This window comes from Phocoena phocoena, chromosome 11, assembly GCF_963924675.1.
Source record: "Phocoena phocoena chromosome 11, mPhoPho1.1, whole genome shotgun sequence".
Taxonomy (NCBI): Eukaryota; Metazoa; Chordata; class Mammalia; order Artiodactyla; family Phocoenidae; genus Phocoena; species Phocoena phocoena.
The window spans coordinates 52,354,153-52,370,226 of NC_089229.1; the positions used below are offsets into that span (position 1 = coordinate 52,354,153).

Sequence of the window (16,074 nt, forward strand, 5' to 3'; positions counted from 1 at the left end):
TTATGCACCAGGCAGAAGTATGTGAAAACCCTCTCTGGAGGGGACATACCTTCAACTCAACATGACGGAATTCCATGAAGTTCTAAGGAATATGTAAAAAATTTATAAAACACACTGGAAATAAGATTCAATGAGCAAAAGCCGACAAAAACAAATCCAGGAAGATTTCAGCTATTAGCATGATTAGACACAAAATCTAAAACAATGGAAAGGATTAATATTATAAGAGCAAATGACCAAGCAGATATGAAAGTAAACTGAACAGAGCTTGTAGAAAAAAAATTAAAAACACAGTGAATGGGTTTAAAGCAGATTAGTCACAGCTAAAGAGAGAATAAAAGGCTTATGCATACAGCTACAGAGGTACTAAGAAAAAACCGACAGCTTTATATGTTCACATTAAAAAAGTGTCAAAAAGTCATGTTAAATATTAAAGTTAAGAAGTTAGAAAGAGAAAAAAATGATCACTACAGAGAAAAGTATAAAAGTTTATTGGGAGACATTAAGTAACTAGAAAGGTGTTTGTGGATTAGGAGACTGAATATTATAAAAATATCAATTTTTTTCATATTAATAAATGTAGATCAGTGCAATTGCAGTCCAAACCTCAACAGGTTTTTAGGTTTCTTTTCCTTGTTTGTTTCAAGAACTTGAAAAAATGAGTTTAAAATTTAAGTGAAAAAGGCCAAGAATTGTTGAGAGGAACAAATTCAGAGGTCTTGATTTGCCAAATGTTAAGATTTATTAAAAGGTATCAAAATTAAGACAGGGGTGTAGGGATAGACAAGTGGACCCATGGAAAAGAACAGAGCCCAGAAACGGATTCATGCAGAGATGACACTTGATTTATGATAAAGGTGTGGAGCAGTAGAGAAAGGACAATTAAGGCTGGGGCAGTGGGGACAACTGTGCATCCATATGGAGAAAAAAAGGAACAAATCCCTACCTCACACCATACCTCCAGATAAATTCCTGGTAGAATTAAGACCTGTGTGTGAAAAAACAAAACCTGAAAGGTTTTAGCAGAGAATATGGAAGAACTTCTTCATTAACCTCAGGGCACAGGATTTCTTAAAGGAGATGCAAAGTGAAACAACCACGAAGGAAAAGATTGGTAAATTCAGCGCCTTTAAAATTAAGATTCTCTGTTTGGCAAAAGATACAATAAGCACATGAGAGACAAGCTACAGAGCAGAATATATTTGCAAATCATATCATATATCCAATAAAAGACCTGATCCAGACTCACAAAGAGCTCTTATAAATAAGAAAACACCAAAGCCAAACTAAACTAAACTAAGCAAAAAAAGCCCAGAGAAAATGATAGTGGGCAAGTAGGCCCTAAATGGGCAAAAGAAGAAATCTAAACATACAAAAATTAGTATATGTGCATTAACCATGTGTTTCATTTTCTGTAGTGTGACCTCTGAGGCCTTGCTGCCCCTGGAGGGACTGTCCCTCCCAGGGTTAGCCAATTCCTAGGGACGGTAAACAACTCACCTGGAATGTGCTTTTCAAATACAAACCAACCAATCCAGAGCCTATATCCCAACCACCTCCTCTCTGGGGCTCTCACACTTTGGGCCACTATCTGTCTGACCCAATCACTTCAGAGCCAGGTACCAGACAACCAGAGACAGCCCCAGAGCCCACTGAAATTATTCAAACTAGGCAATCCTAACCCTGCTTACCCTGCCTCTCATGTTCCTTTCTGTGGAAACCACAATAAAAGCTCTTACCCAGTTGTTCCTCTCCCTCTGCCTCCTGACTGACCCTGGTGCTTTCCTTGGCCCCCTGAGGTGTGATGTGTCCCCTCCTCTTAGGAACTGTATCAAATTATCTTTTCAATGGCGATCATCTCCCAATCTGCTGGCCTTACCATACCTCAAATTTTCTATTAATACACTATATTTTAAAACAACATCTTCATCAGTAATCAGAGAAATGTAAATTAAAATCACAATGAGATGCCATTACACACTGACAATACTGGCAAAGATTATAATATTTTATAAAGTGTTGGTACTTCCCTGGTGGTCCAGTGGTAGAGTCCGCCTTCCAATGCAGGGGACACAGGTTTGATCCCTGGTCAGAGAACTAAGATCCCACATGCTGCGGGGCAACTAAGCCCATGGGCTACAACTACTGAGCTCACGTGCCTCAATGAGACAGCCCGTGTGCCGCAAACTACAGAGCCCACGTGCCACAACTGGAGAGAGAAAACCTGCACGCCACAACTAGAGAGAAGCCCATGCGCCGCAACGAAGAGACCACACACCGCAATGAAAGATCCCGCGTGCCTCAACGAAGATCCCGTGTGCCACAACTAGGACCCGACACAGCAAAAAAAAATAAAGGAAAAAAAAAATCAAGTGTTGATGACTATGTACAACTGAAAGGCTGCAACACTGCTGGTGGGAGTGGATAGCCGTACAACCATTTTCAAAAATAGTTCGGCAGTATGTAGTAAAGTTGAAGACATGCTATTCCTATGTGTGTATATCCTAGAGAAACTCTACATTTGCAGTAGGATACATGTTTGAAATATTCATAGGTGCACTGTTTTTGATGGCAAAAAAATAGAAAACAACTCACATATTCATCAATAATAAAATAAATACAATGGAATATAGGTAAATAAATGATTATAACTGCATGCAACAATGGATTAATTTCAGAAATAGTAGAAAAAAATCATGCAAAGTATATACATGTGATTCCATTTATGAAACGTTCAAGAAAATAGAAAATGAAACAATAAATCACTTAAAAGTACAAACATATAGTGGTTACCCTGGAGGGGTAAAGAAGGCAATGGGTTCAGGAAAGCGCAAAGGTAATGATACCTTTCTCTTAAACTTGGTGGTGGTTCCACAAGTGTTCATTGTAATGTTATTCTTCGCACTTTACACATATTTAGTAAGTATTCTTTTGTATCTACTGAATTCTTATTATAAGCAATTCTTAAAAAATGGATATAAAGACTAATTTTATAGTAGCATGGGCACAAATGCATACCGTCTTCACTGGTGTGGGGCTCTGTACCAGCGTCCTGATCCACTTCCTCCAATGTACCGTGCTCACTGTATGGGCTGTCGCTGAGGAGCGGAAATAGAAATTCATATGAAGCCAAAGTGGAAAGCATTTCAAAGATGAACAATTGCTACTGTAAAAAAAAAAAAAATAAGACTTTGGAATGGCAAAGGAGTTACTGGACAGCCTTTCAGTGGAATGCTGGAGCCTCTAGGATTCTCTAATCCTATGGGAGTGTATGTACCTTCATCTTTGACACATTACAAATCTGTAAAGACAAAATTAACTTATAGGAAATTGATAGTATGACAAATAATTCTTATCCATAAAAATGAAAATTTGTTGAATTCTAGTGGAATATGATTATTGCCCCATGGATACACCAGTTTTTGCAAATTCATTTCAATATTCCCTACTGCAAAGAAATGGATGGCTCTTCGGTTTCTGCTTTGAATTGATTGTAGTATCTTTTTTATCTTTTCTAGACACATGTTCATTTTTGTATCTGAGAGTCAAATTTTATCCTTTAACATTACCACTATCTCTTCTCAAATGTATGCTGATAAATGGAATGCAATGGTTACAAATACAAACCTGACATTACTGTAAAAGCCCATTTATATTGCTGGCATTGGGGAACAGGGATGACTACTATATTACTGACTTTCTGTTTAAAATGAGCGATACCCATAAAAAACACTATGTATGGGAGAAGGACATAATCAAGCACATGTTACTGGCTGCAAGGCTCTTTATTATGGGGCTTTTACCCTGTTTGTAAAAATGGAGCAACCACAAAAGTTCTAGAATACAACGCATCAAATAATATCGACCAGACATCCACATACTTGCTCTGTGATAAAATGAACAAGACAACAGAACTTACTGACATAGCTCTGAATGTTCTGAAACACTAAATATGACTGACACTGGCCTTGAAACAAGTACAACTAGGAAAATAAAATTCTGAATCTCACCAGGGCTGAGTTTTATTCATTTATCTTCCCAGAGCCAAGCTTAGTCAATATGTGCATGTAGTAAGTGCTCAAGTAAATATTTTAAAATTGAATTTCACATAAAATTGCTAGATATACTATAAAACTAGAATCTGTCATGCTTTATTGTTAATTTAGCAGTACTTGTGGAAATAGTCAACTCTCAATTTTCTTAAGGCATAGGATCATCTGTGATTTAAGAATATACTGTGGTTTAAGTAAAAAATAAGTGTACTCTGAGTTATTTAGATCTTTCAGTTACTTATTCTACTTCTACTTCATCTCCAGGAAGGCAGTGGGAAACAAAGTGTCCCGAGGAGGGTCCAGAAGGAAGGACTTAGACAAATTTATTTCCAGCTTCTCCTTAGTCTGAGCCGCACAAAGCAGTTTCCGAGGTAGGCTGGGAGGCAGCTGCGTCCAGTAACCACTAGCCATTGGACAGGCTCCTCGGCCTCTCTTAACTTGGTGGAGTGGTTGTGAGGAATAAAAAAGATCATATGCACTGAGAAGCTGGCACGCGGTAGGGGCTCAAGGAGTCAAAACCACTTTGACTGTATATGATTTCTTAGAAGCTAGCACTCATATATCAAACAGTGAACGTAAACATTTTAGGGTTCCTTACCTTTGGGATTGTTCAATGGACTATACCCCTCATTTTTATACTTCATTGGGAGGTGACTACAATGCCATGTTAAAACATTTTTATCCCAACAATATAATAATAAATTTGCTCAAAGTGACCATAACTGGTTAGGATAACATTTATTGGTAAGAATGAAAATAAGGAAGAATGAAAACACGTTTGGTTGACGGCGCTCCTTTTAGATGAGAATTTTGAAATACTTTATATAGAATCAAAACTATTTAGGAATAAAAATGAAATCTGTCAATTCAATCAGTTATCTTTTCTTGATATAATAGTAAAAATTAACACAGCTCTATACATCAAAATCATTCCCTACAAAAGTCATGATAGGATGGATATATCTATATAGATGTCATGCTTGGGGAAAAGAGAGGGATGAATATGAAAGTCCATAATAAGAAGCCAGTGTTGTCATGGATTTTAGTATTCTGATGTATCTCAAGTGTTCTTGCTGCTGCTTCTTTTGTTTTTAAATTGGAAGCACTGGCAGCCTATAGTCAGTGTTCTTTTTCTTAATTAAGTTGATATCTGTACTTCCGTAATTCTTCCAGGGGGAGAAGGACTAAAATTCTTGGACTTACCAATAGTCATCTCCAGCCATACATTTCTCATAAACAGGGCCATCCAGCTCTTTAGCATCTGGGAAAATAGTCTCATGGTGGACGATGATGGTTTTGACAATCTCATTCACATGAGCCTGGCAGGACACTTGATCCTGTATTTCTGGGACAGGCATCAACGTGGGTCCAAAGCAAATGGCCAGGTTATAAGGGTCCATCATGTTCTCATCACTGTACTGTGAAAGACTACGAAAAGAGGCAAGAAAGGAGTCAACATGAGAAAAAAAGAAAGTCAATGTTTAATTAAGATGCTTCCTATTCTAAAAATACCGATCTAAAAGATTTTATTTGGTTTTTATTATCAGAATAAAATGATATTCCATCCTGCTTTAAGGTGGCTCCGCAAACTCCAAAGAAAGTAAAGCGACTTACAACCTTTCAACTTGGTAGAAACTGAAAGGGGAACATAAATCCTGTTTGCTTAAGTGGTATTTTTTAAAGCCACAAGGGAGTTTAAGATAATCTCTACTACAATGGAGACAAGGATCAAGTAAATGAGTTTCATTTGTAAACATTATGGTCAGGCTGGAAATGCTGCTCAAGTAAATCTGGGAGGGGCAGCAGTGATCTCTATACAGCTTTATGGAGATCTTTAAAATTGTTCTCCAACGAACCAAAAACATCTCAGATTTCAGTTTTTTCCCATAAATCTTGAGGAGAGTCTGGAGGAAAACAAATCACCTTTTCTTTGTACCCGCTGAGAGAAAGCAAGCAACTCCAGGCTTTGTAATTTGCCTTTGGGTAAGACTACCAACACAAGGTGACAACCAGTGTCATAAAACACACAAGTGCAAGAGAAGGGGAAAAGAATCCTCAATTCTTGCATTCCACTTAAAGCTGGTAAACTACAAACTCTGAGATTTCCAGTTGCCTAGTACTAATTTCTAAATTCAATCCAATGGCTATTTGTGAGATATTTTCCACAGGTGACTGAAAATAAGCCAGCTCTTTACTGCTATGCCTCGTAACACATGGGCAAGATTCTGCTCCAGGGAGAATTCAGAGAATCTATCTTTCAGTATATAGAATGTCAACATTGAAAGGAAATGTAAGATCCAGGTGAACAGATGACAAATGGAAGGAGAAAAAAAGAGACTCTATATTTGTGAGATGTTGACAGACACAAAGAAACTGAGATACCATGTGACATGATACTTTACCCTGTTTTGGAAATAAGATAGCCTAGAAAGTGGAAAATACAAAAGCATGATTTCCACAGGTAACATATGTCTTTCTGTTCTGCCATTTCTCAAACATAAAATCTTAAAAACAGGTCACAAATAACAGCCAATGATCATGTTACAGATCATCTTGAAAATGAATGCAGGAAGGAAAAGTGGGATTCAGAATAAGAATGGTCTAATTTTCAAAAGATCCACTTAAGCTCAATGGGGAGAGTCACAGTCTTTCTGGGTCTTTAATTTTGTGCTGGCTTGAAGAGCAAAAACTTGACATAAAAATGTTACATACATGTTTTGATTTTACAATTGAAAGAGAATAGTTTCTTTTCCCAAAATTCCTGTCCCAAGCATCCTATCCTAGAGGCTGGGCCTTGCCTCTGCATGAAGGCAGATGCAGGGGACCAAGGGGCATCTTTGGGCAGAAAGGCTGGAAGCAATGCCAATCGTCTGACGAATGGCACGGTGGCCATTCTGTTGAGATACACGGTGAATTAAATTCAGGTTTTGAGAACTTTCCTCGTTCATGGTCAGTCTGCTTTCCTAATCCATTGTGGTTTATTCGTTCACAGTTGGTTTCGCTCAGGTGTATCAGGAAAATTTGGTAGGGACAGCATGGAGAGGACCAGCAGGGATGCAAGGTGCTCCATGTTGGGGAAGGAGAGGCACATGCAATCTTCAGATTTTTACAATCGCCTGGGTGACTTGGCTTATTTAAAGGTAAAAATTTACAGGATGTATTTAACCTAAAATAGATTATACCCATCTCTCTAGATACTGCTAATTTCCAGGGGTGACTTCTGTACAAATGTCATTTGTGAATGCTTTAGCTCCATTCTGTATGGTTCCTTGCCAGCATTTCCCTATTTTAGGATACTTGGCTTGCAGGGGGTCAGCCTGAATGCGTATGACTTCAGGAAGAGTTAGCAGGGTTGTAATAAATCCCCATGGCTTTTAAGAACTTAAAACTTCCAGTGAAACAGAGAAGAGAAAATATCCTAAGAAGGGAGAATTCATGCTGGAGTGAGAAAGCATTTCCCCAAGCTTACTCTGCCTGGATTTTAAATTTCCAGTTATTTAACGGAAACACTGAAGTGCAAGGGGGCTCTTAGATAGGACCTGGGGAAGATGTTCTTATAACGGAGCCCATGTATCTACAAGAGGCACAACTGAAAATCAAGTTGCCTAAATTAAAAGAGTAAAGTTTCCTTGAAAATAATGCAGTGATTTTTAAGATTTCTGTTACATTGTTTTAGAGAATGTTTTAGGAATATCATCTTTTTGACAAGGTCTCATTATACTGAATTTGCAGAACATTCTTTTTTGGATTTGTGTATAAATCTCGCCTACACTTTCCCTCCTTCCCTGACTACAACTTTAAAAATCACAGAAATTCTCTGCAGTGAGCAGGTGGTTTGCATCATTTTAACGAAGCATTTATGACACTGGCTTTGGCTGGAAGTTGGAAAAACACGTAATGCACTGAAAAGTGCTCTTTTTAGTAATACTTGTATATTTTTGCAATTATGGCCACAGTTTCTGCATCTGGCGACAAGGCTTATTTAAGGGAGGTCACACAATGACTTTGATCTGCTGAGGAAAAATGCACCTTCAGTCTCTGTTCGATCATTTCCTCTTCAACTCTGCTGGTAAATGGAACCCAACGTACATGTTACAGAATCCAAGAACAAAGAACTCAGAGGGGTGCAAACGGAATTAAGATGAGCATTTTGGCAGATAATTATGGTACTTACTGATTGAGGAAGGCAAAGAGGTACCTCATCACTATAAGGACCGACCTGGGCAAGGTCAGGAGGAGTTTGCGGATGTGAAGCGCCCTCTCATAGAGATTATCTATTCCTATAGACAGAAGAGCACACGATCAGGATGCTTTCGCTGGCCACATGTAAAGCAGAACACTCTAGCACCCAAATTTCAGGTACATGTCTGAACATAAGCAATACTTTGCCGTTGGGTGAGATGCAGTCGTAACCGATAAAGCAAATAAGTGATCAGCTTGGGTGTACCACCATTTCCGAGGGTGTCTCCTCTGACCCATCACTGTTTTCTGATTTCCATGGTCTTGGCCTTTAGCAACTTAGAGTCTTCTGAATTTAAAAATCATTTTTCGCCTGCTGCTATTTCTACATTTTGCATCTGATATGGTTTAAACTCCTTTTTGCTGCATATTAACTCAGGTGACTTTTTTGGGACATGACACTTCTCCCTCTCCATGATTCATTAATTCATCATATATTTGTCTTTTACTATTATTCACGCAATGTGCCAGGTTTTGAATCTCCTCTTCCTCAAAACTATCTGAATATTTTATTTATATGACCTTTTACCTTGTATTATTTCATCACATTTTAAAAATAAACATTTTAGGGGAGCCTACTAGGTTTCAAGCACTAAGTTAGGCATTGGAAATACCTTAGTGATATGATTCCTGCTCTCACAGAACTTTTGCCCTGGTGTTTATAGTTATGTATTTCCTTATCCTGTTTTCCCTGTGGGATGGTGAGTTCCCTGAACAGAAGGTGACCTTGGACTTCCTAGTATTATTTTACCTCTTTATTAGGAATATAAATTGTCCAAAGCTTCTCAATACTAAAGTGTTGTGAATAACAGCAAAAAGGTTAGTGCTAATAATCCATTTTCTGTATACTGGTCTACATTTTACAACGCATTTTCACATTTGTTATCTAATTTAATGCAAAAAACAATACAGTGGAGTAGGCAGGGCAAGCACTTAGCATCGCCATTCAATGGGCTAGCAAAATGAGCACTGGGTAAGTGGCTTACCCAAGGTCAGCTGGCTAGAAAGGTGGAACTAGAATTAGAAACTGTTTCCTATTTCATAAGTCTGGCTATCTTTCTTGGATTTCAAAGTACCTTTATAAAGTATAACTTTTTAAAAAAATTAATTATTTATTTTTGGCTGTGTTGTGTCTTAGCTGCTGCGCGGGCTTTCTCTAGTTGCAGCGAGCAGGGGCTACTCTTCGTTGCGGTGCACAGGCTTCTCATTGCAGTGGCTCCTCTTGCTGTGGAGCACGGGCTCTAGGTGCACAGGCTTCAGTAGTTGTGGCTCCCGGGGTCTAGAGCACAGCCTCGGTAGTTGTGGCACACGGGCTTAGTTGCTCCGTGGCATGTGGGATCTTCCTGGACCAGGGATCGAACCTGTGTCCCCTGCACTGGCAGGTGGATTCTCAACCACTGTGCCACCAGGGAAGTCCCTATAAAGTATAACTTCGAAGATATCCAATAAACATACATTTGAGGAAAATATTTCAGAGACTATTTCAAAAACATTCTGAAGCTTACTATGATTTAATGTTACTACACTGTTCTTAATTGCTCTTGAGATAATCATATATCCTACTTGAAAATCTCAGGCCTCAGCTTCTACCACTACAGCCAATTGATTCTCCTCCCACTTCTCAGGTTTTTGGACCCTCTCCCATCCATGAATGTGGTTATCCTTTAAGGATCTCTACTTGGTTCTCTTCCATGGCAACCTCATCCAGTCTCAAGGTTAGGACCATCACGTCTATGAAGATGGTATCTTTGCTTCATTTTTCTCCCTTGTCTGGGACATAAGTCCTGTTGTTTTTACCACCGAATATCTCACTGCTAACTTCCTAACTGAAGTCTTTATTATTTCTAACTTGGACCATCATAATACTCTCCTGACTCAAGTTTCCCTTTCTAATTCCTCTTAAACCAGAAGTTCTTAACCTTGACTTGGAATCACTTAGGAAGATTTTATTAAAAGGCTGATGCCTGAGATTCTTTTATGCGGCCAAGGTTGAGAACCACTGCCTGAATTACTCATGCCAAGCCTCATTTCCCTGGAATCTTGAGTGCTGACTCCAGCTGCCTTCCACTTATTATCAAACCACCACGTTAATAAGGTATTTTATTTTTTCATTTATTTTCCACGGGTAAAAAGATGGGGGAAAAATATTAGGAATATTCTCACTTAACCACTGAGGAGTTTGCAAAACAACAAATAGTTTATCAGGATTCCTGGGAAAAATCACTTTCATTCCCAACTTTGAGTATGCTGTAGCTGGAACTGTAGCTAACACCTTTGAGAAAATGGATTTCAGAAACTGTCAAAAAGAATGTAAGTCAACACACTATGACATAAATCACAGTAAGATCCTTTCTGACTCACCTTCTAGAGGAATGGAAATAAAAACAAAAATGGGACCTAATGAAACTTAAAAAAGCTTCTGCACAGCAAAGGAAACCATAAACAAGATGAAAAGACAACCCTCAGAATGGGAGAAAATATTTGCAAACGAAGCAACTGACAAAGAATTAATCTCCAAAAGATACAAGCAGCTCATGCAGCTCAATATCAAAAAAACAACCCAATCCAAAAATGGGCAGAAGACCTAAACAGACATTTCTCCAAAGAAGATATACAGATTGCCAACAAACACATCAGAGTATGCTCAACATCACTAATCATTAGAGAAATGCAAATCAAAACTACAATGAGGTATCACCTCACAACAGTCAGAATGGCCATCATCAAAAAATCTACAAACAATAAATGCCTCAGAGGGTGTGGAGAAAAGGGAACACTCTTGCACTGTTGGTAGGAATGTCAATTGATACAGCCACTATGGAGAACAGTATGGAGGTTCCTTAAAAAACTAAAAATAGAACTACCATATGACCCAGCAATCCCACTACTGGGCATATACCCTGAGAAAACCATAATTCAAAAGGAGTCAGGTACCACAATGTTCATTGCAGCTCTATTTGCAATAGCCAGGACATGGAAGCAACCTAAGTGTCCATCGACAGATGAATGGATAAAGAAGATGTGGCACATATATACAATGGAATATTACTCAACCATAAAAAGAAATGAAATTGAGTTATTTGTAGTGAGGTGGATGGACATAGAGTCTGTCATACAGAGTGAAGTAAGTCAGAAAGAGGAAAGCAAATACCGTATGCTAACACATATATATGGAATCTAAAGAAAAAAAATGGTTCTGAAGAACTTAGGGGCAGAACAGGAATAAAGACGCAGACATAGAGAATGGACTTGAGGACACAGGGCTGGGGAAGGGTAAGCTGGGACGAAGTGAGAGAGTGGCATGGACATATATACACTACCAAATGTAAAACAGATAGCTAGTGGGAAACAGCCGCATAGCACAGAGAGATCAGCTCGGTGCTTTGTGACCACTTAGAGGGGTGGGATAGGGAGGGTGGGAGAGAGATGAAAGAGGGAGGGGATATGGGGATATATGTATATGTATAGCTGATTCACTTTGTTATACAGCAGAAACTAACGCAACATTGTAAAGATATTATACTCCAATAAAGATGTTAAAAAAAAAAGCATAAAAAAAAAAGAATGTAAGTCAAACACAAGGACCTACTGTAGAGCATAGGGAACTATATTCAATATCTTGTAATAAACCATAATGGAAAAGAACCTGAAAAAGAAATAACCGAATCACTTTGCTGTACACCTGAAACTAATGCAATATTGTAAATCAACTATACTTCGATAAAAAATAAAAAATAAAGAGAAAAAAGAATGTAAGTCAAACATTATCATCCAATGAACATTTTTGTAACACAAGTTTTCAACATAAATCTATAACTAATAATAGTGTAATTTCAGTAATATTGAAGTAAAACATTCATATTCTGTTTTATTTGTAAAGTATTTCAAAATGGACAAAATTACAATACTACGAACAAGGCCAGTGTCACATCTATCAAGTATAAGCACTGTGTTTAATATACTTTCCAGACAATGGTCTTGACTCTTTTCTGAAAAAGGGGAATGAGACTTTAAAAGAAGTTGTTAAACAGGTGCATAAGTTTACTAAGGTCACAAAAACTCAGTAAAGTTATCAACATTTCCACCTAATTCAGTCTCAAGAGTGTCAGTAGGACCAAAACATGTCCCAGGGAAATTGGTTTATCTTTCATGACAACTTCATGGGACACCTGAAGAACCCACATTGTACGGAGAGGGAAGATGAAATACCCACAGATGATTTGCAAGGCATTGAGAGTTTGGTGGAGTGAATTTTGCATCTATAAATGCTATACAGGTTTAGGCATAATTGGATTATTGTTTCATATCTGAAATTAACTGGTTAAAAGTTTATTATCTAAGATAACTGACTTTTTAAAGTATGACTATTGTTGCTGCTTTAAGTTAAAGATAAAAAGATGATTTAGCATGCTTGTATATAGAGGACCTACTGTAGAGCATAGGGAACTATATTCAATATCTTGTAATAAGCATGATTTAGCATGCTTGTATATAGAAAGACTATCTCAAAAAACAAAAGAAAACTCTCAAAGGTGAAATTATACAGATTATGACCCATTATTAAAAGTAAACATTGAGATTATCATCTATTCCTTTGGTCATTAAAAAAAATTTGAATAATTTTATATCATACTTCAAGCCAAACAATTACAATGTTTAATATATATCTGTAAATATTAAATTTGTAAAAAGGAACTGTCCCATTAATGGGCCCCCTGATTGACAAATACCCTTTACTCTCTTCCAACCACATATAAAGTCATATAGGGGTTATGATTAAGAACAAAGTAGCAAAAAAGTTTTACTATTGTTTACAGAAGATCTGGAGTGTTTCAAGAGTTAAGTCTACTGATTCTCCAACTAACCCTCAGTTTAAGGTGAAGGTCAACTATCAGGGAGAGGGTTTTAGCATCTTAAAGCTAGTTTTGGGGTCCTAGAGTTAAAGCACAAAAGGAAAGGAAAGAATGCAAAAGGAACCACTCAATGTAGTATTCATCTCTAATATGTGTCAAATTCCATAGGGGGCCTGTCCTTTTTAGGCTAGAAGAGAATACAGGTATTACTTCCAAGAGGCTTCATCTTAATTCAAGATCCTATTGTTTCTATTTCTGAGTTCTAAACTCAGTTCCCCTGCTCCTTAAAGGCAGTTTTTTGTTTTTTTTTAAATTTATTTATTTTTATTTATATTTGGCTGTGTTGGGTCTTTGTTGCTGTGTGCAGGCTTTCTCTACTTGTGGCTCGCGGGCTCTAGAGCGCAGGCTCAGCAGTTGTGGCGCACGGGCTCAGCCACTCCGCGGCATGTGGGATCCTCCCTGACCAGGGCTCGAACCCATGCCCCCTGCATTGGCGGGCGGACTCTCAACCACTGCGCCACCAGGGAAGTCCCTGTTGTTTTTTTTTTACTTAAAAAGAATTGGGGAACAGATATTTACATACCAATTTCATAGTATAGCATTATTCATAACAATCAAGAGGTGGAAATAACCCAAATGTCCACTGATGGATGAGTGGATAAACAAAACGTGGTATGTACACACAATGAAATATTGTTCAGCCTTATAAAGGAAGGAAATTCTAATATATGCTACAACAAGGATAAACCTTGAAGATGCTATGCTAAGTGAAGTGAAGTCAGACACAAAAAGCCGTACATAAATACTGTATAATTCCACTTATATGAGGTCCCTAGAGTAGTCAAATTCCTAGAGACAGAAAGTAGAATGGTGGTTGTCAGAAGCTAGAGGGAGGGAGGAGTTTAATGGGTAGAGTCTCAGTACAGCATGATAAGAAAAATTCTGGAGATGGATGGTGGTAACAGTTGCAAAACAATGTGAATGTATTTAATGCCACTGAACTGTACATTTAACAATGATTAAAATGGTAAATTTTACATTATGTCTCTTTTACTGCAATAAAAAAAAGAATGGCAGAGGGGTGCTCTGTGAGATGCAAAGGAAGATTTCAGGAGCGAAAAGCAATAGGAATATAAGAAAGTGACACCAAGAAGACGAAATAAAATCATGTGAGGCAGGCATTCATAAACGAAAGCAAAGCAGAATTGCTGGCATTGGGCTTCCCTGGTGGCGCAGTGGTTGGGAGTCTGCCTGCCGATGCAGGGGACACGGGTTCGTGCCCCGGTCCGGGAAGATCCCACATGCCGTGGAGCGGCTGGGCCCGTGGGCCATGGCCGCTGGGCCTGCGCGTCCGGAGCCTGTGCTCCGCAGCGGGAGAGGCCACAACAGTGAGAGGCCCGCATACTGCAAAAAAAAAAAAAAAAGAATTGCTGGCATTCCTGAAGTAGGAGCGAATCAATGTCTCCCAAAGGCCAGACCACGACGGCTGTGAGCAGGACTCAGATGTTACCTGGCTGGCTGCTCAACAGGCTTGCAGCATGCATCCTACAGGAATCGCACTCTTGTGTAAATGACTCATTAACTTTCCTGAGTCCAGTTAGCGGGTCAAAATTTATGGTTGCTACAGATACTCTGATTAACGTGCATTCCCCCCCTGGCTCTGAGTGTGGCAGTACATGGTTTTTCACAATTTTATGCTGCATGAAAAGATGGGTCTTTTCTTCTCCTCAGAAAAGTCATCAGTGAGGAAAATCAGTATTTCATCTGGATTTCTTTTATGATGGCCTTTGTTTCCACGTTTCAGCATCTCATGTAATTAGGTAAAAGTGGCATTCATCCAATTTCGGTCACATGCTCAAAGCTCCCTAGGCTAATTTATGTTCTTTCCCTAGCATTGCAAGGTTCCCATGTCAGGATGCCAACTTCACAGCATGGGGGTTTGACACGTCTATGTAAACGTGTGTGGAAAATTCACCACCAAACACAAGTGGATTCAGAAAACGACAAAAAGTTCAAATGGCCATTCCTCTGAAAATATCAGTTCTTCTGTGGCACTCTCTGTAAAAGTGTTTGTCAAAAAACAAGTAAGATAACACAAGATGCAAATTTATCCTTAAGTATAAAGACAGGGAAGGAAATTCCTTGATGGCCATATTTAGAAATGGCTTATGTAAGAGCAGGTACACAAATATTTCTGAGCTCCATAGCCCAACAAGCAGTAATCAAGGGGAATTTAACAGTTCCAGGGTATTTTTAGGTTCAGTGTTAGATTCTAATAATGTCAGGGTATCAATCGGTTGTGTGTAATAGTGTATGTGTGCGAATGAAAGGAAAAGAAAAACAGATGTTCTCGTACATTTGGATGGATCTTAGCTTAGCCTTGAGATGAGTTACCAGCTGTTCTTCTAGGTAAGAAATGAACTGCTTGTAAATCTCTCTAATTAACCATTAATAGATTTGGATTCTGTGAATTAAGCCATTGTGCTCTTTCCTAGTTAACTAGCAACACTGTAGATATAAATATATAATGTCTCTCCTTCTGCTGAATTACCATATTGAAGTTAGTAAAGAAACTGAGACTTAGCCTAGGAAACCTTACCTGTTCAGTTCCAATACTAAGCCTATTAAACATTTTTAAGGAGAAAAGGAATCTTTGAGAAAATCATTATAACGCATGAAACAAATTTATAGAGTTCAGAGAGAGAACTACCATGTATGGCAGTAAAGCCAAAAGAAATTTTAGCAACAAAAACACACACTGGAGCGCCAGGAAAAGAGTTCAAAAGATTTTTACATAAAACGATCAGATATGGGCAAACAAATTTATGTACCAAGAGGTTCATCATGGTATTTTTGTATAATTACAAAATCACTGGAAACAACCTAAATTTCTAAAACTAGGGGATTTGTTAAATAAAAACCATTATATG

The 16,074-nt window shown here is 38.3% G+C and overlaps 1 protein-coding gene across 2 annotated transcripts in view; it reads right to left on the reverse strand.

Annotated features, from left to right (window-relative positions):
* The window catches only part of SRGAP1 (SLIT-ROBO Rho GTPase activating protein 1), a 270,991-nt gene that overhangs the window by 12,713 nt on the left and 242,204 nt on the right, over positions 1-16,074 (reverse strand). For both annotated transcript variants that reach the window (XM_065888084.1, XM_065888085.1), the window contains exons 16-18: positions 8,227-8,332; positions 5,256-5,480; positions 3,019-3,098 (exon numbers count right to left, since the gene is read on the reverse strand). In XM_065888084.1, coding sequence (XP_065744156.1) covers positions 3,019-3,098; positions 5,256-5,480; positions 8,227-8,332 — 411 coding nt within the window. The remainder of the gene's footprint in view (positions 1-3,018; positions 3,099-5,255; positions 5,481-8,226; positions 8,333-16,074) is intronic.